The sequence below is a fragment of the Cinclus cinclus genome, chromosome 6 (genome assembly GCF_963662255.1).
Source record: "Cinclus cinclus chromosome 6, bCinCin1.1, whole genome shotgun sequence".
NCBI lineage: Eukaryota > Metazoa > Chordata > Aves > Passeriformes > Cinclidae > Cinclus > Cinclus cinclus.
In genome coordinates this window covers 58,175,206-58,200,455 of record NC_085051.1, presented here as the reverse complement: position 1 = coordinate 58,200,455, position 25,250 = coordinate 58,175,206, and the positions used below count along the sequence as shown (strand labels likewise).

Sequence of the window (25,250 nt, the reverse complement as noted above, 5' to 3'; positions counted from 1 at the left end):
TTAATAATTTCTCCTGTATCTCAGTGTTAATGTTATAATAATTTGGATTGTTTCTTCATATTAGAAAGAAAGTTCAGTGGAAGTGGTTTAAAGAAAGTGAAAGCACTCAACAATGAGAAAGACACTGAGGGGCTGGAGCCTGTCCAGAGAAGGGCAGTGGAGCTGGGAAAGGGTCTGGAACACCAGGAATGGCTGAGGGAGCTGGGAAAGGGGCTCAGCCTGGAGAAAAGGAGGCTCAGAGGGGACCCTCTGGCTCTGCACAACTCCCTGGCAGGAAGGTGGGGCTAAGGCAGGTCAGGCTCTGCTCCCAGGGAATGAGGGACAGGACAAGGGGAAATGGCCTCAAGTTGCACCAGGGTAGGTTTTGGTTGTGTATTAGGGAAACTTCTTTACTGAAGGGTGGTCAGACATTGGAACACTCACAGCACTTTGGTGGAGTCACCATCCCTGGAAGTGTTCAGAAAACATGGATGTGGCACTGGAGGACTTGGTTTGGTGGGGAACATGGTGGTGCTGGGAGAAGAGTTGGACTCGGCAGTCTTAAAGGTCTTTTCCAGCCTTTACAATTCTGTGATTCAATGACCAGAAATAATCTGTAATTTTGTCTCCCAGTCCCAGCTCATCAGCTCTGCAGTGAACACCCGAGGCTTGCAGCAGGGTCCTGTGCCTTCCTCTGGGCCCCTGACAGAGCAGAGATCACTCAAAGCACCTTCATCTCACAGGGGTTTATTCCCTACCAGTGCTGCACCTGCCCAAGGTGGAGACAAATTCTTACTGTCTTATTTTCACTGTTAGTTTTGCATTAATTTAGTGTCCATTAATAAGGGATTGTGCATCACATCAGTAACGAGTAGTAAACATTTCTTCTGTGTAATTTTATTGCTCAATGCTTTTCATAATTTTTGTGACATTCTGAGGATGTTCCAGTATCTTCCAGTTTTAATTAAAGTGAGACTTTTGATTTACTAAGTCTGCACCAGGAGGAGCCTGAATTAGAATAATCTTATGAGAGATAATCTATATGGAAGCCAGTGATGAACTACAGTTGGGTTTCGGGGTTTTTTAAATCCCTTTATGGTAGCAGTCAGAAGTATAAAATTTTCTTCCAATTTACTTAACTGGTGCAGCAATGTTTTGCATTTTTGTGAAGAATTTATAGACCTGGCATGGATTTTTACTAGATTTTTTTTTCCCTAGAGTCTAGAGGGGCAAGTAGTGATAGGACAAGGGGGGGATGACTTAAAACTCAGGAATGTAAGTTTATATTGGAAATGGAGAAATTCTTGTGAGAGTTGGGAGGCCCTGGCACAGGGTGCCCAGGGAAGCTGTGGCTGCCTCTGGATCCAGGTTGGATGGGCTTGGAGCAAACTGGGATGGTGGAAGGTGTCCCTGCTTATGGCAGGAGGTTGCAACTGGATGATCTTTAAATTCCCTTCCAACCCAAAATATTCTGTGATTCTATGATATAATTTCCTTTGAAGAAAATCGTTAGCATTTAAATAACTTTTATTTTTTTAGTGTTACCTGAAGCATATTCAAGCCATTTTCCTAGTCATGGGGCTCATACACAAAAATCTCCTCTGAAGACACCAGTTCCTCGAAGATACGCTCCAGAACCTGTACCCAAAAATGGAAAAATCTTAGAGAAAGAAAACTCTGTAGTAGAAAAAGAAAACATTCCCAAACCTCCAAGAGAAGGTATTGTCCTCCACTAGCCTACCTAGTATGGCCTGGTGGTTACTTTGTTTATTTCCTCACCTTTTCTGTTGGGTTGCTAACACTTAAAGGCATATCTTCAGAATATTTGGAATCTGCATTTGGGAAGGGTTAGTTTTGTGTATAAATCACTTACTTACAAGTCACTAAAGACTTAAAGACAGAGCTGATCTAGTATACAGAATTTCAACAGGACTGTTCACTGAAATATTTTTTCAAAGACAAGTTTCAGGAAGATTAGACAGAATAATGTAAAACTTGGAAGCTACTCGATAACTTTGTCATTATTATTGGTTAAATTGAATCTTTATTTTGTTTTTCATGGGTCCACAAGGTCTCTGGGTTATTGTTCTGAAAGCAGCAGATGTAAAGCAAATGTAAAGTGACTTTTTTATACTGCTTTTGATCAGGTTCTGTCTCTGTTACACAGCTGTCAAGCATTCCTATTGTTCAGTGGGTCTAGGAATAAATGAAATAAGACAAAAAAGCATTCTGTGCATATTGTCACAGATTTTTTCTCAGCGACACAGTTCACTGCCATCCCAGTTCCATCCAGCTTTGCTAATTTCAAGCAATCTCAGTGTGGCAGTTAGGGCTCACCAATCTGAGTTTCCTGGCCAATGCACCAATTGTGTATTGGGTCTAGCACTGGCCAAATCACTAGGCACACGTTAGAACCATTTACTCATTTTCTGCTGTGAGATAAAGGTTAGGAGGAGGAGGGCAAGGCAGGGTCAAACTTGAAAGGGTATAAAGAAACCTTTATTAACAGATGTAAAAGAAAAATAATAAGAAAAATCAGAATAAACCTTCAGAACGCTTCTGCTCCCCCCACACCCTCTTTTCTTTCCCACTGACAACATAGAGACAAAACCTGGGACTTAAGAGTCAGTTTACAACCTCTAGAATAGTCTTTCTTCAGTCCTCTTAGGAAGAGGAATCTCTCTTGCTGTGCCACAGAGACTTCTCCACAGGAAACAGTTCTCTCGTGGCTTCCATGTCACAGTGAATCAGCTGCCCAGGAAAGGAAAATCTGTTCCCAGTGTGAAAGTCCCTCCCACGCCTATTAGCTTTCCCACAGCTGCTTTCATGGGCCACGTCAGCTTATTGGGGTACTGTTTGAAGGATGACCTGTTCTAGCATAAAACAAAAGTTCTCTTCATCCATCTCTGGGAACAGAGTTTTCCTACCACTATCCCTGGGGCAAGGTTTCTCACCTCTCTCTGTTTAAATTTTTCATTGGTTCATAGCAACTTCTACTTGATTTAATATTGGTGCGACTCACAGCTGTTTTAGAACACTACATTCCCCCAATGTATTTCCATGAGTCAGGGAAAAATAAATAAGTCTGATATATCAATTATGTGTTCACCATAGCCTTACAAAAAGAATTTCAGCCTAAGACTTAAGGCATCTCCTCAATCTCCTCTCATCTAGAATTTGACTCTGTTCTTCACTGACTCAGAGTCCCATCTTGTTGTCTCTACATGTCTTTACCCTTCCTGATTCGGGAGAGAATCGGTGTTTGTAGGTGGGTTTGTTCTCAAGCTTTATCAATTGAACCAGTTTTTATGGAGTGCACCATTAAAAGGTTGATCTCGTCCAGGCTCTGCGATCGAGGAATCGCTGTGTCTCTCACTGCTGACCACGTGGTCACGCTGGGACTCGCCCTGGGCCTTTCCTTCACGCAGAGCACCGGGAAAAGTAACAAAACTGCTCCTTTTGTCCTTCTGTCTGCAGCATAGCTGGCTAAAAGCAGCTAAGCAAACAAAGTCCGTTGTGAGTCATGCCAAGATAGCCACAGCCACACGGTCCCGGCCACTCCTGGCCTCAGAGCCAGCACTGGCTATGGGGCCGCTCCCGGTGCCGGTCCTGGAGTAAAACAAAGTCTACTTACGAGCCATGCTGACTCTGGCTGAGCAAACCTGCTGCCATGGCCAGGTGCTGACAGAAATCCCAGCCAAGCCACACTCCAACCCAGCCTGACCCATTACCCCTTTGGAGCCTTGCTGGCCTTTGCTCCTTTTTAAATGTGCTTTTTCCACAGGGGCATGTTCAATTCATTTTAGTGGTTTAACTGGATGTCAATCTTCAGACCTAGCCAGCTGATTGGCTCTTCAGACCTAGCCAGCTGATTGGCTCTTCAGACCTAGCCAGCTGATTGGCTCTTCAGACCTAGCCAGCTGATTGAATCTTCATATTTAGCCAGCTAATTGGCTATTCAAACTTAGCCATCTGATTGGTTATTCAAACCTAGCCAGCTGATTGATTATTCAAACCTAGCCCTCTAATTGGCTCTGGCAGGTCCCCAGCGGGAGCCACGCCCCCAACTGAAAACCAGATTTTCATTAAACCGTGACACTCAGAAGGATAGGTTAGTGGTTTTAAGTGAACTGCCTTATCTGAATTAGATCTAGATTTTTAACTGAAATTTTTTTCCTCCATGGTAAGTGTTTTATAATGACGAAATATCTGGAAAGTAAAAGAAAGTATTAAATATATTGAGCTAACCCAAGTTTATTTATTTCGGCTTCATTTTAGGTGAAGGGAAATGTCTGGAACATGTTTTGAATTCTCAAGAAATACCACTGAAGCAAATGGAATATTCCAAGAAGACAGCATTAAGCAGCAATGAAAGGGACTGGTCTTCTGAGAGATACAGGTGGATAAACACAACAATCCAAACCAGGAGTAGTTTCTGTCTGTTTTAATGAAATTGAGAGAGGTGAATTAGACACTAATGCTGTAACAGAGTCACTGGAGTGGTCCTCGAGTCTGGCACAGCTGTGCTGGAGTGTTTCTGGTTTTGCATTACTTTTGACAGGACCTGATGGAATGGCTGGAGCTGTGCTAGGGGAAGTTTAGGCTGGATTTCAGGAAAGGTTCTTCCCCCAGAGAGTGCTGAGCACTGTCCAGGCTCCCCAGGGAATGGGCACAGCCCCGAGGCTGCCAGAGCTCCAGGAGTGTTTGGGCAGCACTGCAAGGGATGCACAGGGTGGGATTGTTGGGGTGTCTGTGCAGGGACAGGAGTTGGACTCTGATCCATATGGGTCCCTTCCAGCTCTAATATTCCACAATTCTGTGGTTTCTGTTGAACTGCAGGCAGATGAAGGCTGGTTGCTAAGGATAGCTCACAACACTTTTCTCAGAGGTCATCAGGTTGCACTTGGAGTGCTTTTCAGGAGCAGCATCCACCTAACCTAAGCTTTAAAATGGGTGATAAAATGTTCTTAGCTATGTAGTCTGAAACATATTTTCCCCAGGTAATAATGTGAAATTCTAATTTCACTAATACAGTGAGAAACTACTCAGATGTGCTGTCTAATTTAGAACAGTGTGCATAAAAATATTAATTGTTTCAAATGGAAAGATATCCAAAGTTTAAATGTTGCTCTATTAGATGTAATTTCAGTATTGAAAATAAAAGGATACGGCTGAAGGTGTTAAGTGTAAACAGAAAAAACCCAATAACCTCTCTGAAACTTCAGATGCCAAACAAGTTCCAGATTATCTGAAGGTTTGGTACTTGCAGTCTAAATTCCTGCTTGGTTTCACAGTTGAATCCTTTCTTGGGCTGCCTCAGGAGCCATGAGAGGTGTAACCAGGAATGTTTCTCCCCTCAGACACAATGCTTTGCCTGCAGACTCAATTCCTTCTTTTGTAAGCTACAATTCAATTGAGAAAACAGTGCAGAAAGCAGATGATTTACTTCAAGATCTTGGCAAGTTGAGAAGAGAAATGCACAACATTCTACAGGTAAAGTCAATCTAATCACAATGAGCAGGGGTTTGAAGAAGGGGAATAAAAATTGTGCAGAAGATGATAGAAGTCTGGTATCAGTAAAAGTGTTGCTCTTGCTTTTACACCTAAGAAAATCCATATTTGTTTGCAGTAATTGAAATATTGGAGTCTGTGTGTGTGGAAGAGCTTTGAGCCTGAGTAATGCTCTGGGTGTGCAATGGACTCTTGACTGACATAAAATAGGAGAGAGAGAGAGAGAGAGAGAGAGAGAGAGGGAGAGGGAAGAACAGAAAGAGAAAAAAAAGAGAAGTTTGTTTATTTGTTTGGTTTAAGGTTTTGCATGTTTTCAGTGCCCATTCTCTGCAGAACTACAGAGCTGATGTAATTTTCCCATTGGAAAGAACAATGTTCCATTTATCTCCAGTCAGCTTTAGGGATGATTTAAGCATTTCCTTTCTCATTTTGCCACTTCTTTTTTTATTGAGTGCTGTTTCCAAGGAATTGCCTGGCACAGAATCCTTGTGCTGTTTCTTGTGCTAATTGTTTTGTACCTTTGGGGGTGCAAGATCTGCTTCTGCGCTGGCAACATGGAGCTTTTGGCAAATGAGGCTTTTCTCTCTTAACCTGGTGCCATTCCTGGTTCCACCTGTCTGCTGTGGTCCTCTCTGTCCTTGTCAGTGTACACAGTGAGAAAGAAGGAAAGTTTGAAAATCTCACCTCTGTGAATTGCCTTGAAATGTAATAGCTTTGATTCTGCTGGTTCGTTTCTGTGGTTGAAAGTTTCAACTTGCATATTTTCCTATATTTCCAAAAAAAATATTTTGTATTACCTGTCTGGTTTTTGTTGCTGTATCTTTAGAAAATGCAGCTTCATCTGTCATGTCTTATAGCATAGCTGATGCATTTTCTATAACTCTTTGTGGATTTTACATTTAATTACTCTTACTAGGAATAGAACAGGTGCCTTGTGCCTGTATGAGGTTACAAATATTTTCTTACCACTGTTGCTAAAAACTTGGACAAGTAACATACCTTAGTACGGGCAACAGAACAAGATGAGATGGGATAAAGAATGGGAGAAAGATGCAGTTACAGAAATGATTTGAAATCTCTCTTATGAAAAAGATCAATAGGAAGACAGAGATGATGACTTGGCAAATGGAGATTTGGGTCAATTTAACACTTAGCTGCTGACAACTCATCACTGAGAGGTTTGTAGAGTGAGATAATGATAATTTTTTGGGTAAATGATACGCCAGCTCTGTCCTAAAGCAAAGCTTTGATTAGATGAGGACAGAAGGTGGTGCTCTAACCCAAGGAATTCATTGTGGCCAGTGAAAATGATCCAGTATCTCCTATAGATTTTACCTTGAAGTCTCAACAGCTCTTCTGTCTTTTTTAGGAAGCAAGTTCATGGAAATCTGACATGAATGATCTTCTTAAGGTATACCTTGAAATTTTTCTTTAGTGGGTTTTTGAACTTTCTGTAAAACACTCTAATGCTGAAGCAGTTTTGAATGTGTTTGCAATGAAGTATCACAGCCTGCCTTTTGCACACCTGGATGTTTGTTAAAGGATTGCTCTTGTACAGATCACATTACTCCTGGTTCAGCCCTAGGAAATCCCTTGAGGGGATAATGTCAGGCAGGAAGCTGCTGTGTCAGATTAACACTGTGAGGGCTGCTGCTACCAGCATCTTTTGCATATTTAACAGATCCAGTTACCATTTCATGATCTTGGTCTCACTAGCAAGTCTACATCAATTTACAGTTGATCATGTATCTGTATTTCTTACCTTTTCTCACAGATTTTACCTGTCTTGAGTTCATATTTGTCAAAAAGTTTCATTTTGAAGTGAAAGCCTATATAAAATTGATAAATTCTTTGGTATGTTGTCTCTTTCTCACCAGGTCAACACCAAGGTCATGGGATCAGTGTCTTGATTCCTGTTTTGTTATGGCATTGTGGCCATCTGTACATCTGTTCAAACATAAACTTTTGTTTAATTCTGATTTGACAAAAGACTAGCCTTACAGACAAAACTGAGTTGTGATCTGTGAGATTTTTTTTTTTTGTTTTTCTGTTCGTTCAGTTAATGTTTTTACAGTGTACTCGAGTCGGGACGTTTTGGTTTTGGTTTGAGGTTTTGGGGTTTTTTAATGTGCATTTATCACTTTTAAAATTTTTTAGTGTTTAATGAAGTTTTCAGAGGCCTCTGGGTTTTTCCTAAGGAATGTGAGAATGAATGTGAGAACTTGTTTCCTGTGTTTGTGTCCCTTTCTTCTGCACTTAGCAGCTGATTTATACTCGATTTTTATCTCTATAAAAGGGTTCTGCAAAGTGAGATGTGTCATTGTTCCTTCTGAAAAGCGAAAATGAGTAAAAGTGAAAGAGGATCACAGGACTGCTGAGGGATTTATCTTGTTAAAACTTAAAAGTATTGCTTGGTGTAGATGATGCCAAACAAGTGCATATATTTAGAGGACTTGGGCTTTTATTAGCCTCTTAATTATATTTAATTACTGTTACATAGAGAGATTTGCTTGTGATACTTCATGTATCTAATTGCCACTTTTCACATGCTTATTAGCCTCATTAGCATTGCCTCTCATACTTCACATCATTTTCCATTTGAGATCTTTTGGATGTCTTTCACTTCTCTAAATATATTTGCAACTTAAAGAATATTCTTGAGAAACTGAAGTTGCTGATAGTGCACATGGGCAGTATTTCATATGATGGCATTGATGTGATAACAGATTAATAGGAAATTATAATCTCTGATTAAAAGCTAGAGGTTCTGTTTCAATTTTAGTCCAAAAATCCTCCTGTTTCACCTGATCCTCCTGAACATCATCTGCTCAACAAACCATCCATCCTTCAAAATGTCAAAGTGCCAAGGTCTATACTGACAGATGCAGAAAGGGCTTTCAGAGGAGTGCAAAACAATAAAAGAGTCCTTGAGGAGAATCTGGAAGCTGTTACTCGTGCAAAAGATGGAGATGCCATGTATTCTTTCAGTGACTCCTTGACTACAAACAGGTCAGACCCTGCACTTCAGTGCTTTGTGAGATTGGTGTTTCCAAATCTGGGCATTGAAGAACTCGTGCTTTTCCCTGCAAAAAGGATTTACTGAGTCTTTCTAGCAATCATTGCCTGATTCTTGAAATTCTGATGTTTTTCAACCCTTGTGGTGTGAAGTGATTTTTGTCAGGTACCTAAATCTGATTCCTGAGGCTTTATCAGCTGCACAGACTGCTCTGCTGCCAGGGCATTTAACTGTTTCCATACCAACTTGCATTAATAAGAAAATTGAAGCCTAATTTAATTATTCAGAGCAGAGGAGGTTTCACAAGTGTGTAAATTTACATAATTTAATCACCTCTCAACAGATCTTTGGCTTTTGAATTTTTGCTTTGTTAGTTATGTTAAATACTCCTGCTTGAATCATAATGGAAATTTTCTATTAAAACATAATCTAAACTTGCATTTTCCTGAGGAAGGTAGCTATTCTGTGTGTGTAAGGGTTTTTTTTAGGCATGTTACCTGCCCTCATTATCTTTTAGAGGATACAATTTGTCGTCTGCTTTTTTGTTAAGTTGGAATATTTTTGTTTTCTTGTTTTTTCAGTTGTGATCAAAGTAGGAAGTGACACATGGCTGCCTCTTATTCCTAAAATATTTGTAATATATCAGTATTTACCAGCAGGGAGTGGGGCTTGCAGGTGGCACCATGCAAGAACAGATTTGGGGTTGGGACTCTCCTTGGGCTTTGCTTGGTGCCTTTTGGGGAGTGTAGAGGTGCAGAATCTCACTGTTTGTGTTCTGGGCCTCTCTTTTTAGAGCATTTAAAGGTCACAACTTTCCCAGGAACAAATCTGTACCATTTGAGAAGCACTGCCCTAAAATGTTTCTTTCTTCTGTTTCAGGGATGTCTTGGAAGAGTTTCGTATCCGAAGGACTGTGGATGAGTGGATCAAGGCAATCAATGAGGAAATCCAGGTAGGGCTTGAAAAATGAGTTTGGATTTTTGTGTTACTTTTTTCCACCTTGCCTTGTTCTTTCATATCCACTGTAAAGTGATTTACTCACCCCTTGAAAATGTGAGGAAGCTCCCTCTGGTTGCTAGCATGCAGTAATAAAATAAAATAATTTACCTCTGTTTTAAAACTGTAGTTGTGTAATGAAAATCCCTGGTCTCAGTTGCTGGCTAACATGAAGAGTAGACCCTTTCTCAGAGCATCAAAATTATCCACACACTCTGCTGATAGCCTTGAAGGTAAAAATTTCCATTTATTACATTCATGTTTTCTGTTTAGGCTGAAATGGCAAAAAATCATTCAGAACGAGACAAATATGATGCCAAAGCCCCATGGAACAAGAGAGCCCAAAACCTCAGGGCTATGAAGACCAAGAAAGAAATTAAAGAGAGAACTCAAAATGTCCAAGGATGCTTGACAAAAAAGCCTTTATCTGCAGCTAAGCCATTGCAGAAGCAGGTGCAAGATAACAGAAGGGAAGAGAAGTTTAGAACTTACTTTTCTGAAAAAATGGAGAGCAAAGAAAGAAGGGCAGATGTGAGTTCCCAAGCAGTTTGTTTCTTTTTCTGGAAAAAACTGTTCAGTATTGACATGAAAAACTGTGTGTGCAGGTGTACCAATTTGAAATGAAAGTGATAGCTCTGCCTTGCTCTGATTTACATAAATGAAGAACTGTAAATTACTTTTTTTTTTCTTGTTGGTGTCCACCAGGGAGCTGTAGGTGGAACTGCACTGGTCCAAAATGAAGATTATCTGTCTCAAGTTTATGGGAAACCCATTTACCATGGCCACCGTAGCACGCTTAAAAAAGGACCCTACCTGAGATTCAACTCACCCTCTCCCAGATCTAAACTTCCCAGACCCAAGCTGGTAGAGACTGTTAGAGGTAAGTGCTTCTTTGATGGGCACAAGGTGTTCCTTCCCAGTTTTTCTACCAGCAATTCCTTGTGAAAATGAATCTGTTAATTATAGTTCATCTGCTCTTCAATATAAAGCTTAAGCAACTGCAGTGACTTTTCAGAGTGGTGGTCACTGCCTCAGGTTTGCCCTTAATTTAACTTTATTTTAACTTAATTTTTACTTAAGTGGTCAGGCAGTTGGACTAGGTGGTTGTTGTTGGTCCTGTTCATTTGAAATAGTTTATTTCTATTTAAGATCCTCTTTTTAAAACTAAAAAATGCCAGAAGTGTTTCAACTTTGCTTAATGTGTCCCTCACTTATTTGAGATTGTCAAATAAATACTTATTTCTAAACATGATAAATGTCTTAGTATGTATTTATTGTTGTCCAGGATTTAATGAGCTGAATTGCTAAAATCAGTCACAACTGAGTGTGTTGAAAAATGAACTCAATTTTTGCTAAAGGTCACTGGGAGATTTATTTTTGTGTCAGGTTTTTCCAGTGATTTTTCATTTAAGTATTTAATTCATTCAGAGTTCAGAAATGTACTGAGACTTGAAAAACTGTAGGAAGTCTCATACATAATTTCCTGTTTCTGATGCATCAATTGAAATATAAAAAATGGAATTTTTTAATTAAAAAAAATAAATCCTCATCATGAGGATGACATCTGTTAGCTTGAAAATATTTAAAGGTGTAATCAGAATAATTGGTTAAGTTTACTAAGTGCCAGCAACTCCTTTTCCTTCATCCAGGTTTTTATAAGCAGAGTAAAAGTCCTTTATCCTTTTTGTGATAGCTTGTTACGATTATTTAATTGATAAAGGTTATTAGTTGATTAATAATGAATTCTAATTGTTAGTTGTGTTGTCAAAGTGTTAGGATAAGAGGGTCCTAATTTTCTAACTTATTAAAAATATATAAAAATGATTACAAAGGAAGACTATATGATATCTGACACAGGTCAGAGTAGATAAACTTCCTCTAGAGTTAGTAGACAGTAATGTTTTAATTGGATCTGTTTTATTTCCTAGTTACCTTTTCAAAACTTAATACAAAAACTAAGAATAACCTTTAGCTGGTATTAAAAAAAAAAACAATGGATCATTTTTCTGGGGAGAAAGTGAGCAAAAGAAGATAATGGTGAAGGGAAGGTGTGGAGATGGGAGAGAGATTTAAGAGGAGGAGGTGCTTAAAGTGAAGGTGGTCACAATGGAGTTAACAAGATGTGCATTCATAGAAAAATATTAACTGGCTCCCTCCATGCTTCTTGCACTCAGGCTGTTGTTACCCATGCAGGGAAAATATACTTGATGCAGTCATAAATGCCATGTTTAAAAATGCTGCCTGGGTTTTTATTGCAGCTGTCAAAACATTATAATCTGTGTGAAATAGAAGAGATTAACATCAGAAGGCAGCCAGTCACTTGATGAAATCTCATTTTTAAGCCATTGCAATGGGTGGTGTAAAACATACCTATGTCTCTGTAGACAGGCACTGCTGGGGTTTGAGGCTGGGGATTTTTTTTACAGTATTACTGTTATTATTGTTATTTTACTATTATTGAGTAACCTGGTCTAGTGGAAGGTGTCCTTGCCCATGGCACTGGTTGGATTTGGTTGATCCTGAAGGCTCCTTCCAACCCAAACCCCTCTGTGATTCCGTGGTTATGATGTACATCCACAGTGGCAAGTCCTCAAAATAACACAAGAATCTCTTGTTTGGCCTGGCATGGTCTTCATGGCACTTTGCTTACCTTTGTTCTGGAGCCCAGTTGTGATCTGTGAAGAGGAAGTGTTATTGCTAGAAAGTATTCACAATTCTCACCACCCTCCTGGAAAATGTGGGTTATAGTCCTGGCAAAAATGTAGAAAGCTGTTCAAAACTCACCATTTTTTAAAAGGGGAGGCCATTTTACATGAAAGCTGTCAGCCTTGTGACTTAGGTATTTTGTTTGCCCTCTCTTGAATGTCTTTTCTTTGGTGAAAAATGGTGTATTCTCTGGTGTACTCATTTGAAGCGTGATATATCAACGTTTTTGACTACTGGCTGTGCTGTGCACCTATAATTTAATTTATCCAGTATAGATTTTGTGGATTAATTGTGTGCTAGTAAGCACTTAGGGTAGTAATAACAGTGATACAGTGACCACTAAGATTTGGATTGAGAACAGCCACTTCTTTAAAAACATTTAATCAGCAGTTCTCCTTTTGCTGAGTCCTAAATTCATTTTCTTCTCTATTTATTGAGCTCTTGTCCTTTTCAGAAGGTCATAACCTTTCCAGAGGGGGCCAATTTCATCATTCTAGAAACAGTATCTTGTAAAGTGGCAGAGAGAGTGCCCCTCTCCCCAATCTAATAATAACAAATAGGTCATTTGATCGTTGGAAACCACCAGTTGAATTCAGTGGTGTCAATGAAATGGAAAGGTGCAGGTTCTGTGCAGTTGGAACAAGCTGCTCCTGTTCTTCAGTATTTTTCTGTTGGAGGCAAACAGAAGTGAAAGGGAAAACTGCACTGGATCAATGCTGCCTTCAATCTTCCAGAACTCCTGCGTGTGACCAGCAGTTTAAAAGCTCTTTGCTGGAAAAGAGAGTGAACTCTGGATAGCCTCTTGCCAGAGTGGTTCCCTTCCAAGCCATTAAGTCATGCTGCAGAGCAAAATGTGTGTTTGCAGCAGGAAAGCCACTATAAAATTGGTTTCTCTATTTAACATCAGGTTGGAGTTATGGGAAGTTATGGTTTTGTCTCTATCCTGACAGTAAATAAAATAAGACACCCCCTTGTGTTCTTATCTGAGGGGAGAGTGGAATTTTTTGCACGTTGTGTAAGGGAACAGCACTCCAGTGAGTGTGTCCTGTTCCTAAACTTTCTGATCTTAACTGAGGTTGAGGTTTGTTTGATACTGGCATTATTTATCTTTGCCTCTTGGTAAAACTGTTGGTCAAACTGCTTTTTGTCCTTTCCTATAGCTTGCCAATAAAATGGAAAAATAATCCATGGTGTTTCACGTGGGTCTCATGAAGACAAAACAGTTCAATCATTTTGGGTGCTGGTGTTCTGGAAGAATCTGTTATGGCAAAGCAAAGTATAAATAATAAAATTAGGAACAGATCTGTGCTCTTCTATAGTAGGAGTGTAAATAAAATGCACCAAGGTTGAATGACCACTTCAAAGCACCAAATCTTAAAAAAAAAAAAAAAAAGAAAGTAAATAAACAAATCTCTTTCACATTAGGCATGGTGAGTTCTTCCTCCATGGATCTGCACTACAGATTCCCTTCCTGGCCTTCATGTACCAGGTGATAAAGGCTTCAAAAATATTGGAAGTCTCTGACCATGGGTTTGATTGGCTGAAAAATCCAGACTTGTTAAATGACTATTTTGTTAGAGCAGTCCACTGAGCTTGTTTTAAATTAGTGTTAGAATAAGGATGTTTATTTAAGACTGAAATGGCCATCTGGAGAGTCTCTTTTCAGTCATTTTATAACTCTCAACCATTTTCTTTGCAAATAAACTATGGTGACTAATGCTTAGTTTCTTATGGGAAGTTAGGAAAAAAAATTCAACTAACACTTTTATGAGTAAGAGATAATTTCTAAAAAAAATGCTGGAGTTGTTTTCTTGCATAATGTGAACTGATAAATACATGTAAAACGCTGTTTCTTTTAGAGCTAAGTTTAATTAAATGTCTAGTTTCTGCTCAGTGCAAATAAACTTTTCAGGGGAAAATGAAAAGTTGAAAGCAATTAAAATGAGGTGCTGTGTGTATACAGTACTTAATCATTCTCACTGTGAAAACCTTGTTTTTACAAGTTGGCAGCATTACAGATACACTGCCAATTTCTGCTTTTACTCAAAAGTTCAAGGCCAAGGGGGACTGTTAGATCATGTAGTATGACCTCTTCTAAATCACAAGCCTCTGAACTGTATCTGTTTGTATTACAGAGTCTAGTAATTTGTCTGACTGCAGAACAGTTTTTTGTCTAACCTGTGCTTTGCACAAAGGCACAAACTCTTCATGTAAAGACAGCAGAAATTCTGCTTCTTCCCATGGCAAAATACCTTGTGCTTCAAAAGCTAATAGGATGCTTCAGATTTATTATCTGATTTGTAGTGAGGTTTTGGCTTCAGTTTACAGCTACTTCAGTTTCCAGGTGATTTTTCCTTTAAAAATGAAGAGTGCCTATTAACATCCAATCTATTTTAATATTTGCAGAGATACAGGAATGCAGTGTTATCATCTATGGAAGTCTTCTCCTGCTCCATCTCAGGCATTCTGCTGAGACATCTGAGGGTTACCTTTATCTTTTGACCAGGACATTGTGTTGTGATTTCTCATTCCATTGCTTACCCAACATGACCATAAACTCTTTTTCTAGAGATGCTTCTCTCTGACCTGTATTTTCTCATTGAGGAGTTATGACTAGTCCTTGTTTCCAGGCTTATAACCCATAATTTATCTGTACAAAAATACCCCTGTAATATACCCTGCTTGTCTGCATCTAACAAAAGTCACATTATCAATCTTTATTTTCCCTGCATTTTATAATTATTGACTTTCTTCAATTAATTAGGAGGCTGTTAATAAGAGCAGAGCTAAAAAGTGCTTGTTGCCACATGTTAACTGGCTGCAAGTACAGGGAGGTGATTATTAGAAGCAACAGAGGAGTAAAATGACATTTTTTTGGCTGTAATAAAGGTATGAAGTTAGTTACCAGCATGTTTCTTTCCACATTCATTATCCTAACACCTACAAAATAACAGCAGAAGCATTTCTGCCTGATTGACAATTGTTGACGTTTTGGGGGGAATTTTTAAGCAGTATTTATCAATTAATAATTTTATTGTTAATTATTATTATTAATAATATATTATTAATAATATTAATGATTTCCTTAGTAATATCCATTGTTTGCTGTAAGTTGAGTAACACCTTGCATGACTGTATGGAGAGAAATGCACATTGCAATAAATGTTCTTCTCTGCTCTTTGCTTAAGACATTTTTACATATAAATTACTTCTGGCTGGCTGTTTACAATATGCTTGAAAAACTGGGCCAAAAAACCAGCATTTCCTTGATGATGATTTTCCTTCCTTCAAGACTTTTGTATATTAGCTATGGCTTGATTTTGGAGTAGCACTGAGTTGTTAAACCAGGAATTTACAGATTATACCTGTTCCTCTGAGTACCTGTCAGTTTTGTGGCTGCATTTCAACCCTAAATTCAGGATTTCTTTTTAGCTGCTAAATCACACATTCAGTTCCAAATTTCAAACTTAAATTATTAATTTCTTCTTAGCTGCTAAATCACACATTTCATTCCAACTTACTGCTGTCCTTTGGTCCTTTTCATGCTTCTGTGCCCTTATCTACTAGATTCAACTTAAAAATTGCAATTTTAACTCCTTCATTGCTGCCAGCACTTAGACATCTTATCTATCATCCACCTATAGCACTTCCATGTTTTCTGCTCTTTGGGACTCCCTCCCTCATTCCCTCCATCCCACAGCAAAAATTTGCAGTGGATTCAGTAGGAAGGCTTGGATCTGTAGGCTGCAGGTCACTGGATTTGTGCATGCATCGTGACCTACAATCTATCTGCTCTTGTTTCAGGCACAAAGGTGAAGTCAGCAAAGACCCAGACCTGCTCTCACCCACAGAAAATCATCACCAGCCCCATGAAGAAGCATCCTGTGTATGCCCTTGGCCAGCAGAACCAGTACCTCTTCAGCCCCAGCCAGGATGTCCCTGCTGCCTCTGGTCCTCTGGAAGGGCACCTCATTCCCATTGCTATTCCACTAGGTAGGAGCAAATCACCTGGGGAAGATTGTGTGCAGGTTAATTGCTGCTCTTTCACAGAAATACAACTTTTATCTTCTTAAGTCAGTGGTTTGGGGGTTAGAATTAGCTGATCTCTAAGGTCCATTCCAACCCAAACCTTATTCCATGAGATTTGCACCTACCCTTCTCATAGGAAATCTGAGGGATCAGTTGAAAATGTTCTGCTTTTCCTCATCCTTCATGCTGGATGTCTGGTGACGCCCTGACAGAGCAATTACTTGCTTAGCTGTACCTTTTTTGGTTCATTTTGGTTTTAGGCTTCATCTTCTTGCTTTCAGTTTGGTATCCATATAAGCAGGAATTGAATCACTCACCCTTGGAGTCAACATTTGCAATGACTTCAGCCCAGCAATTTCAGTAGGGCTGTGCCAAGCACAGTAAATTCCTTGTCATGACTTCTGGATTTTTGGACTTTCAATAGAACCTTTATATATAAGGTTTGCTTAGAGAAGGGTTAGTATTATATAGGCATTGAAATAAGGTAATTATTTTTTTAAAGGGCTGTCTCAGACAAAAATGTGTGGGTTGTTATACTAAGTGTAATAGTACTTTGGGTGTGATGGTCTGTAGTTTTTGAATGGCAAGCACAATTCTTGTTTTCAGCAGTAGATGTCACCAGAGTCAAGGAAAGTGAATAATTTTAAAAACAGGTAGTGTTGAGTTGACAGTTTCTGCTGAGAAAGCTTAAAATTAGCTGGTGAATTACTGTAGTTTAGCTAATGTTAATAGGGGGTTTTTAATTGGTCTCTAATTGCGTGCAAAATATCCAAACACACAGAATATGCTTTAAATTAATTTATTAATTTACTGGCTTTGATGATGGATGTATAAATTTTTAATTGTTTTTCAACTGTCTTTAGGTAAAACTCAAAGCAGCAGCACATTACTGCAGCCTGTTGGAGCAACCTTAGATAAACCACACCCTGTCACAGTTACAACTTCCCTTCCTCCAGTGCCACCAAAGCCTCCAGTGGAGGTAAAAAAGCCAAATATAGCTGTAATAGAGATGAAATCAGAGAAAAAGGAGCCACCTCAGCTCTCTGTGCAGGTACATGTCAAGAGTGATGATGGTTTGTTTGTTTGTTTGTTTTAATGAGTGCCAACTACAGGCAGCCTGATCCATCAGTAACACCCTTTGACATCAGCAGATGGTTTTCAATAAGAATTAGGAAAATATGGAATGGAGGGACCAAGGAGTTCTCATGTTGTAGTAATATATTTATTCATATTTTAAGAATTATCTTTATTATTTCAGCAAAATAGAAAACTATTTCTTCCCTAAATCACCTACGCAGAGCATTTGTAAAATCTTCGTCACGTATTCTTTTGTTTTTAGATGAGATTTTGGAGCCAGAACAAACTTGGAATAAAAGAAGTAGAAATATAAATGTCAGTTTTCTTGGATGATTGCTTTGGCCTCTGATTTCTATTTCAAGCATGATTGTCAACCCAAGGGTTTCACTCCTGATTAATCAACCCTTGCAGTCCTTACCTTATGGGTTGGGGTTTGTTGTTTTAATTTTTTACATGAGTCTGTTATCAAGGAAGTAAATGTTTCTTACATGTTCATTGTTTTGGATTCCAGTTGTTGAGACTGCACACACTCCCCCACACACCTTTCAGACACAAATGATTCATGGAACTCAGAGTTAAACACAGGTAGTGTTCTGTGCTTTGTTCCCTTGATGTGTCACTTCATTCCACCCACCTGCATTTTGCTGTTATTCCACCCAGTTCTTAAATATTTAAGGTGATTTTTCTTTTCCCAAAGGAATGAAGCATTGAAATCTTTGTTCTCAACAGAAATACAACACATTTTTAATGTTGTAATGGATTTGCCTCGATTACAAAGTGTATTGTAATCTTCTAAACTAATTACAGGTCAAACACACCTCTGTTCTAACTGTTATAGGTAATTATTACAGATACACTCACCTTTTGTTCCATGCAAGGCAAAGTGGCAGGGAATTAGAGAACAGGAGAGCTCAGGTATTGCAAGAGAAGAGGTGACTATTTCTGGTGTTAGTTTTTGACATTGCAGTAATTTGATTTTCAGAACCAAGCTGATATCAGATACAGGCATGAGAAAAGGAGAGCACTGAATTTTAGTGGCTCAGAAGCAGGTGGAAGAAATCTTAAAAGGTTCAGTAATAATAGGCAAGCTAATGTACAGATTTTTGTATTGATGCTTTTTTTTTTTTTCCTGTCCTAGGTGTTGCCAAGTGTTGATATTGACAGTGTTTCAAGTGGAAGTGTAAGTCACACTCCTCCAAGCTCTGAGCCTCAGCTCCCTCCTGTTGATGCTGCAATACAGGTACTGATTGTCTGGGAATTCAAACTTGTTCAAAAGGAAAGTATGTTAAATTGCTGCAAAGTTCTCATTGTCTTTAGTTAGAGAAATGAGACAGTTCTAGGAAAGATGGAGTAATTATTCTAAAGAATTTATAGTACAAGGTATTTGTTTAAGAAAATGAAAAATTGTAGAAAGATGTTCTTCTGCCAAGATTAAGTGATCACCATGGTAAAACTCTTAAGAAAAACAGTGTTCCTGTGTCCTGTAAAGAGTTATAATCCCTGTTGGCCCATGCCTGTCTTGTTTTCACTGGCTTCAGTGTTCTGAGGATGTTCCTCATCCCTCCCTCTGCTGCTTGGCTCTTCTGGAGTGGTCAGTGGTGTGGGCACTGAGCCCCCAGGAGCCTGTGGTGTTGGAGTGGCCACTCTGTTGTTTTTCCCTACAACTTTTCTGAAGTGTTTTTAATCTTGATCTGAGGAGCAAGGAAGGTTTTTGTGCAGCTCTAAGGGTAACTGCTGTGTACTGAGTGATAAGGACAGAGTGTGTGAAGGCTTGGTGAGGCAGTGATTGTTTTTGTGTGGTTATTGTACATTCTGTTTTCCTGACTTCAGGAGTTAGCTCCTCCAGAGTCCTGTGATCCAGGTATTCACTGAATCAGACAGAGATTGTGGACTGAAATAGTGATTTGTATTTAAAATTCTATTACTCCATCCCAGCAAGTTGATTAGAGAGATGGAGCACCTCTCAGATGAGGAAAGGCTGAGAGAATTGGGATTGTTCAGCCTGGAGAAGAGAAGGCTCTGGGGTGACCTCACTGCAGCCTTCCAGTACCTGAAGGGACCCTACAGCAAAGACAGAGACTATTTACAAGAGTAAGGACAAGAGGGAATGGTTTCAAACTGACAGAGAGTAGGTTTAGATTGGATTTTAGGAAGAAATCTTTGACTGTGAGGATGCTGAGGCCCTGGCACAGGTTGCTCAGACAAGCTGTGGCTGCCCCATCCCTGGAAGTGTTCCAGGCCAGGTTGGATTGAGTTTGGAGCAACCTGGGATAGTGGAAGGTGTGATTTAATTGATTTTTGTCACAAAGGTTTTTCTGCTAATGCAGTTCCACTCCCCCAAGATGAAGTACCTAACAACTGCAATCTGTCTCTGTAAGATTCCAGAAGAAATACACACTGAAGAGGAAGACACAAAGTTGCCAGGAACTAACTTCATTGATGTTACTGATGTCACACAGGTAATCCCATTGCAAAGGTGTCTTTTCCTTCTAATCATTTTTGTATTTGTTTTGTATTATTCTGTTAAAACTAGAAACACAATGTAGCAGCTTTAAAAATACACTTTGTGATCAATGCTGAATTGTTTACAGCTTTACAGAGGTTCTTAGCAATTACTGTGTGTTGGTGAGTAGAGAAGCTTTCAAAAAATTAGAGTTTAAAAACTAAAATTAGCTTTTATTTGGATATGTTGGAATGCACTAGAAATACAAGTAGTTCTCTAAAATCAGCAGTGATTATAGCACTTAGACTCTACAGCTTAAAACTCTGCATGTAATGAATATAGTGACAGGCTGAGAGAGCTGGGGTTCTTCATCCTGCAGAAGAGAAGGTTCTGGGGAGACCTTGGAGCACCTTCCAGTGCCTAAAGGGGCTCCAAGAGAGCTGGAGAGGGACTTGGGACAAAGGCCTGGAGTGCCAGGACAAGGGGGAATGCCTTCAAACTGACTGAGGGCAGGGTAAGAATTAGATCTTAAGAAGAAATTGTTGACAAAGTTATTGTTTCTGGTTTATGGTAACACACGTTTATGTGAGATGCTCTTTCACAGTTGAATTTTTTAGGTAGCAAATCCTTCCTTTGGTTAGCTGACCTCTTGTCTAGGGGGTCCTGAGAAACACTCAAGGTTGATGAACCAGCCTGTATTTCACTTTTCTGAACAGTACATACTGTGTGTGATCAAAATTTACCCAAAAACTTTTTACTTGTTCTGTGTGTTCTTAATCCCAGGATTAGAGTGTACATCAAATATTAACCCTAGAGCTTACAGGTGGATTTATTTTTAAATGAGTTGATCATTTAACATTATCAGTTCATTATCAGCCCTAACTTTATGGTTTGTCTATCAAAAGTGTGCAAATGCTTTATTCATTTATAGTTTTAAAATTACCTTATGTTACTGGAGTGTAGTAGTTAAATCTGTGTGCACATTGTTCTTATGTTAGCACAAGAAAAAAGCTATAAAGAAATCCTTTTAGGAGCTATCAAAAAATGCTGCAATGTTAAATTTTTATTATGTGAATAATAGTTACTCATCTTTTCTCTTTTCATTTTTTCTCTGGATTGCTTTTATCTTTTAGTTTTGGCAATGGGATATATTTTAACCACAATACCAAAAATGTTCCAAGTGAAACATATGTTTGGCCTATGACCACACAGACAATATTCTTAAAAATGTGCAAGGCAAACACAATGGGGAAGCATAAAATCAATCTCTGGAGTGGCAGGGGTATTTAAGACATCAAAAGAAAGCAAAGTTATTGTTACAGAGAGTCTTCAGATTCATGAAAGTATGTGCATAAAATGCTATACAAAAAATAGCTTTTGTTGTCTTCCCCCACTCCCCTTTTATTATGAAGGCTTAATTCTGTTAGAACTGAGTAGGATAAGTATTTGTGTGAAATAGCTTCCCTTTTTTTTTGTTTATTTTTGTTACCTTTTTCTGTGTTTTGTTTTCTCTGGAGGTGTTCCAGGCCAGCTTGGACAGGGCTTGGGACAACCTGGTCTGGTGGAATTGTCCCTGCCCATGGCAGGAGTTTGGAACAAAATGATCTTTGAGGTCCTTTCCCACCCAAAGCATTCTGGGGTTCTGGGATTATTTCAGAGTGAGAAACTTGCTCAGCTCACATGAGTCCACAGCTGACTCTCAGATTTATTGAGTCTGCTCTCAAATTCCTACAAGCAGCCACATCCTGCAGTTCCTTTAGCAAACTTCCTGGGATTTCAGATTAAATGCACTTTTTTCTCTCTCTGAATATTCCCTAATTGCAAGGTAGGGGCTTTTTTTCTCAGAATTTTTGCTTCCAATTTGAATGCCACAACAAAATATGGAACCTACAGAGCTCAGAGTAAATGTATTTCCCTCAACCCTCATTTCCCCTTGATGCTCTTGGGCAGGACATTGATATTTTTACACTTCACTCTTCAGACAAAAGCTCACAGGTGACACCTGCATGCAGCCTGACCTTGCTCCTGAGAATTGCTTTAGAAATCCATCAAGAAGAAATCCATGGCTTAAGTTTCAGGAGCCTTTAATAAAAGATTCTGCATGTACATGTTTGGTAGTGGAACAAAACTAATCTATAACATCTCATAATTTCAAACTTTTTTTTAATTATATGAATGTGATTTAAGAAGTAGAATTTTGGCTTGATACTTTATAGTAAAGTACAGTGATTAATATTCCAATCATATCTGAAAGACTTTCTAATTTATGCCATATTTTGATTGGGGGGTGTGATAGATATTTTTAACAGTCTCCAGGGAAGCAAAATGCAGAATTGAGTGCAAATTATTCAAGACTGGTCTACAAGTTGATATATGTTCAAGTTCAATCTGTATAATTAAATACTGACTATTACATTATTTTTTTATTTCAGCAGAGATGATATATCACCCCCAAATGAACATAATTTTGTGCATTATTATGGATTTGTGCTCTATAAAATATTTTGGAAATGCAGTAGAGCTGCAAAAGTTTGTCAGAGTTACTAAATTGATGTAAGATCTATTGTATGTACTTGCTTTATTTAATCCAGATGTTTGTATTTTGCATACTTTCAGAGGTAATAAATAGGCAACATCAAAGAAAATTTATGGAGTAATGCAGGCAAAGGAAAATGCATAATGAAATGCTGGACAAAGACATCTTTACATTTGCTGTCAGGATGAATTATTCTTCTCAATACACATATCCCAACAGCATGGACTGCTGAGCAGCTTGCAAGGCACCCAGAACCTTCTGACTTTACCTTCACTGCTCATTTCTGTGCCTAGAATGGTTTAAAGATTTTTGTTAATCACCCAAATACACATATTCTAGTTTTCTCCCTTCTTTGAAGATTATCACTCGTTAAAGATCCAGAAAGACCCAGCAGTTCTTTGTGTAATATCCATCAGGGACCTCTTTGACTCTTCTCCTACCTTAACACATTTTAAAACTGCAGTGTTAATGTTGGGGTGGAGAAGGAGACAGGGAAATGTTACTTTTTCTCCTCTTTCTCTTTTCTTTCTCTTTTCAGTGATTTTTTCTTTTTGTTCATAGATAATATATAGCATGGGGTCTTATTTTATGGGTTGAAAGTAATTTTAATTTATATAAGGGAAAAGGAGGCTTTTTTTTTCTCCTTTCACTGTGTTGGAGATTAATCTTAGTAAATATGGGTTTACAGTGAGCTTTTATGCACCATCACATATTTCTCACTGGTAGTTCAGGGCTCAGCTCCTCATCTCTTTCTGGCATGCCAGATTTTCTTCTTAAGAGAGTCATGTTACTATTAGAGACATTTGTTTTTAATATTAGAAGTGGAGGTTGCAGGTTCTCATTCATCAGGAGACATTACAATATGATGGGTTAGTGGCTGCTTTTTGGGACTTGGTGCTGTGTTTGTGCTCCAGGGGAAAAGGAGGGAGGCATCTTTGGGAAAACTCAAATGTTTTAACGCACCAAGTCACTTCTCTGACTTTTTAGAAATAGCACTTTAACATCCAAATCGAGGTATCTGTGAGGATTGTCTGAATTGTTGCCCAGAAATACCTTCTAACTTTCAGCAGCTGAAGTTAATGGAAGAGTAAACACACATGTGACATACGTGTAAACTATTAATGTCTAGTTTTCAATGCTGGCAAGTTTATTAGAGTTTTGATTAACTACATGCTCGTTAACTTTTGTGAATTTGTCTTCTCAGACTGTAGACTTTAAAGAACATGTTTGATTTATTTTAAGAAAAACAACCAAAACACCAAAACCCAACCCAAACAAACAAAAAAAACCCCTAACCCAAGAAGTAACTGTAGAATGTTTCCTAAAGTTTTTTTTTTTAGAGGAGGGGCATTTCTGGTGTGACATTAAAGAAACCTGACACAGGTCACAAATAAATTTTTCAAGTATTAGCATTGCCACTGGCTCCCTGCCGTGTGCAGCACAGGCAGGAAATATGAGCCAAATCATGTTTTACTAAGCAGTTCCTGTGGCTTTATTCCTCTACAGATTTATGATTTGCTAAGCTTTGAGTTGTGTCAATTAACTGTAACACACTGAGGAGGGAAGAGTGTGGTTTGTGTGCTGTGATATATCCACAAATGTGTCTTAAAGAAAAAAAACCTGACAGCTACCTCAGTGACATTGGCTTCCAGAAATGTACCATAAATTATTTTACTACTTATTTATTAGGATCAGGAAGAGGAGAAGGATGAAATTCCAGAAATCCTTGAGCCTCATCTGGAGCTTAATGGCCAGTTTAGAGTTGCCTCACCACAATACAATGGTCCTTTGTTTCCTCCAGTGGCTTCTGCTCCTCAGCAGCCTGCTGATATTTTGGATGAACTGATTCAAAGGAGAGAAACTATAGAAGACAAGTTGGTAAACTGGTGAGTTGCAATTTAACAAAGTGGCAAAGAATATATATGGAAGAAGGAATGTTTCCCTAATGATCTTTCCCTTTTTTCTCACCTCCATTTCCTTCTTACCCATTTCCTTTTGAGCTGCCTTGCATTTTACGTCAATAATGCTCTTTTGTGTGCTCTTAGGTGTCTTGGTGTTTGCTGATACTTAAATTGGTTTTATTCTGCCAGGGTGGAACAAGAAATAATGGCAAAAATTATTGATGAGATGCACCCCGCTCAGAAGGAAACGGTGCCCACTGTTAGCAGTTCAGACAATGAAGACAGTGAGGTTGTAAGCCCTGGCATTGGTAAGTAGGAATTGCTGTTCTCTGCAGATGGATTATCTCAATTTTTTGGTAAATTTTAACAAGCTGTGTGGGTGGCTGTTGCCTCAGCCTAAAGGTGGATGGATAATCCTGAACCAGAGAAACTGTGAAAAGCAGCAGTGCATACCCGAATTTATGCTGAGACTGAGCAAGTGTCACAAGGCCATTGAAATAAATTACCTAAAATAAAAAGACTTAAAATAACTGTACAAATCACCTTCTGTTATTGGCCACCTAAATCACATTTGGCATTTTGATGAGCCTGTAATGTTTCTTTTTGTAATAGAAATGTCCAAAATTACTTTTGTTACGAATACAAGAGAATGGAGAGAAAAGCATTTCTCCTGTGATGTCACTGCCTTTTGCTGTTGCCTTCTTTTATGCTCCTGATTTGTTTCTTCACTGTTTATCTGGAAGGTTGAAATCCCTTTTTGCAGAAGATTGCTTAAAATTTCATCGAGAGTGAGTGGCTGCAGTATAGTACATGGACTTTAGGAGGTGAGACCAGGCTGTGTGCTTCACATTCCTTCATTTTTAGTTGAAGTCGCAGGTGCTGGAGGATTTCAGCTCTTTGTCAATGCTGGCGTCCCCGTGGACTCAGAAATGATAAATCATTTTGTGAAGGAGGCTCTCAGTGAAACCATTGCAACCATGCTGGGTGACAGGAAGGCTCAGAGAACAGTTCCTGATCCAAGTGTTCCCTGCAGCACAACCACAGTGATGGTAAGAG

The 25,250-nt window shown here is 38.9% G+C and overlaps 1 protein-coding gene across 1 annotated transcript in view; it reads left to right on the top strand.

Annotated features, from left to right (window-relative positions):
* The window catches only part of KIAA0586 (KIAA0586 ortholog), a 70,624-nt gene that overhangs the window by 4,379 nt on the left and 40,995 nt on the right, over window positions 1–25,250 (top strand). The window contains exons 7-22 of the mRNA XM_062495760.1: window positions 613–757; window positions 1,519–1,698; window positions 4,297–4,378; window positions 5,340–5,472; window positions 6,860–6,901; window positions 8,273–8,499; window positions 9,386–9,458; window positions 9,776–10,033; window positions 10,208–10,382; window positions 16,013–16,201; window positions 17,101–17,288; window positions 18,453–18,554; window positions 19,693–19,773; window positions 23,983–24,179; window positions 24,384–24,502; window positions 25,059–25,243. Coding sequence (XP_062351744.1) covers window positions 613–757; window positions 1,519–1,698; window positions 4,297–4,378; window positions 5,340–5,472; window positions 6,860–6,901; window positions 8,273–8,499; window positions 9,386–9,458; window positions 9,776–10,033; window positions 10,208–10,382; window positions 16,013–16,201; window positions 17,101–17,288; window positions 18,453–18,554; window positions 19,693–19,773; window positions 23,983–24,179; window positions 24,384–24,502; window positions 25,059–25,243 — 2,376 coding nt within the window. The remainder of the gene's footprint in view (window positions 1–612; window positions 758–1,518; window positions 1,699–4,296; window positions 4,379–5,339; window positions 5,473–6,859; window positions 6,902–8,272; window positions 8,500–9,385; window positions 9,459–9,775; window positions 10,034–10,207; window positions 10,383–16,012; window positions 16,202–17,100; window positions 17,289–18,452; window positions 18,555–19,692; window positions 19,774–23,982; window positions 24,180–24,383; window positions 24,503–25,058; window positions 25,244–25,250) is intronic.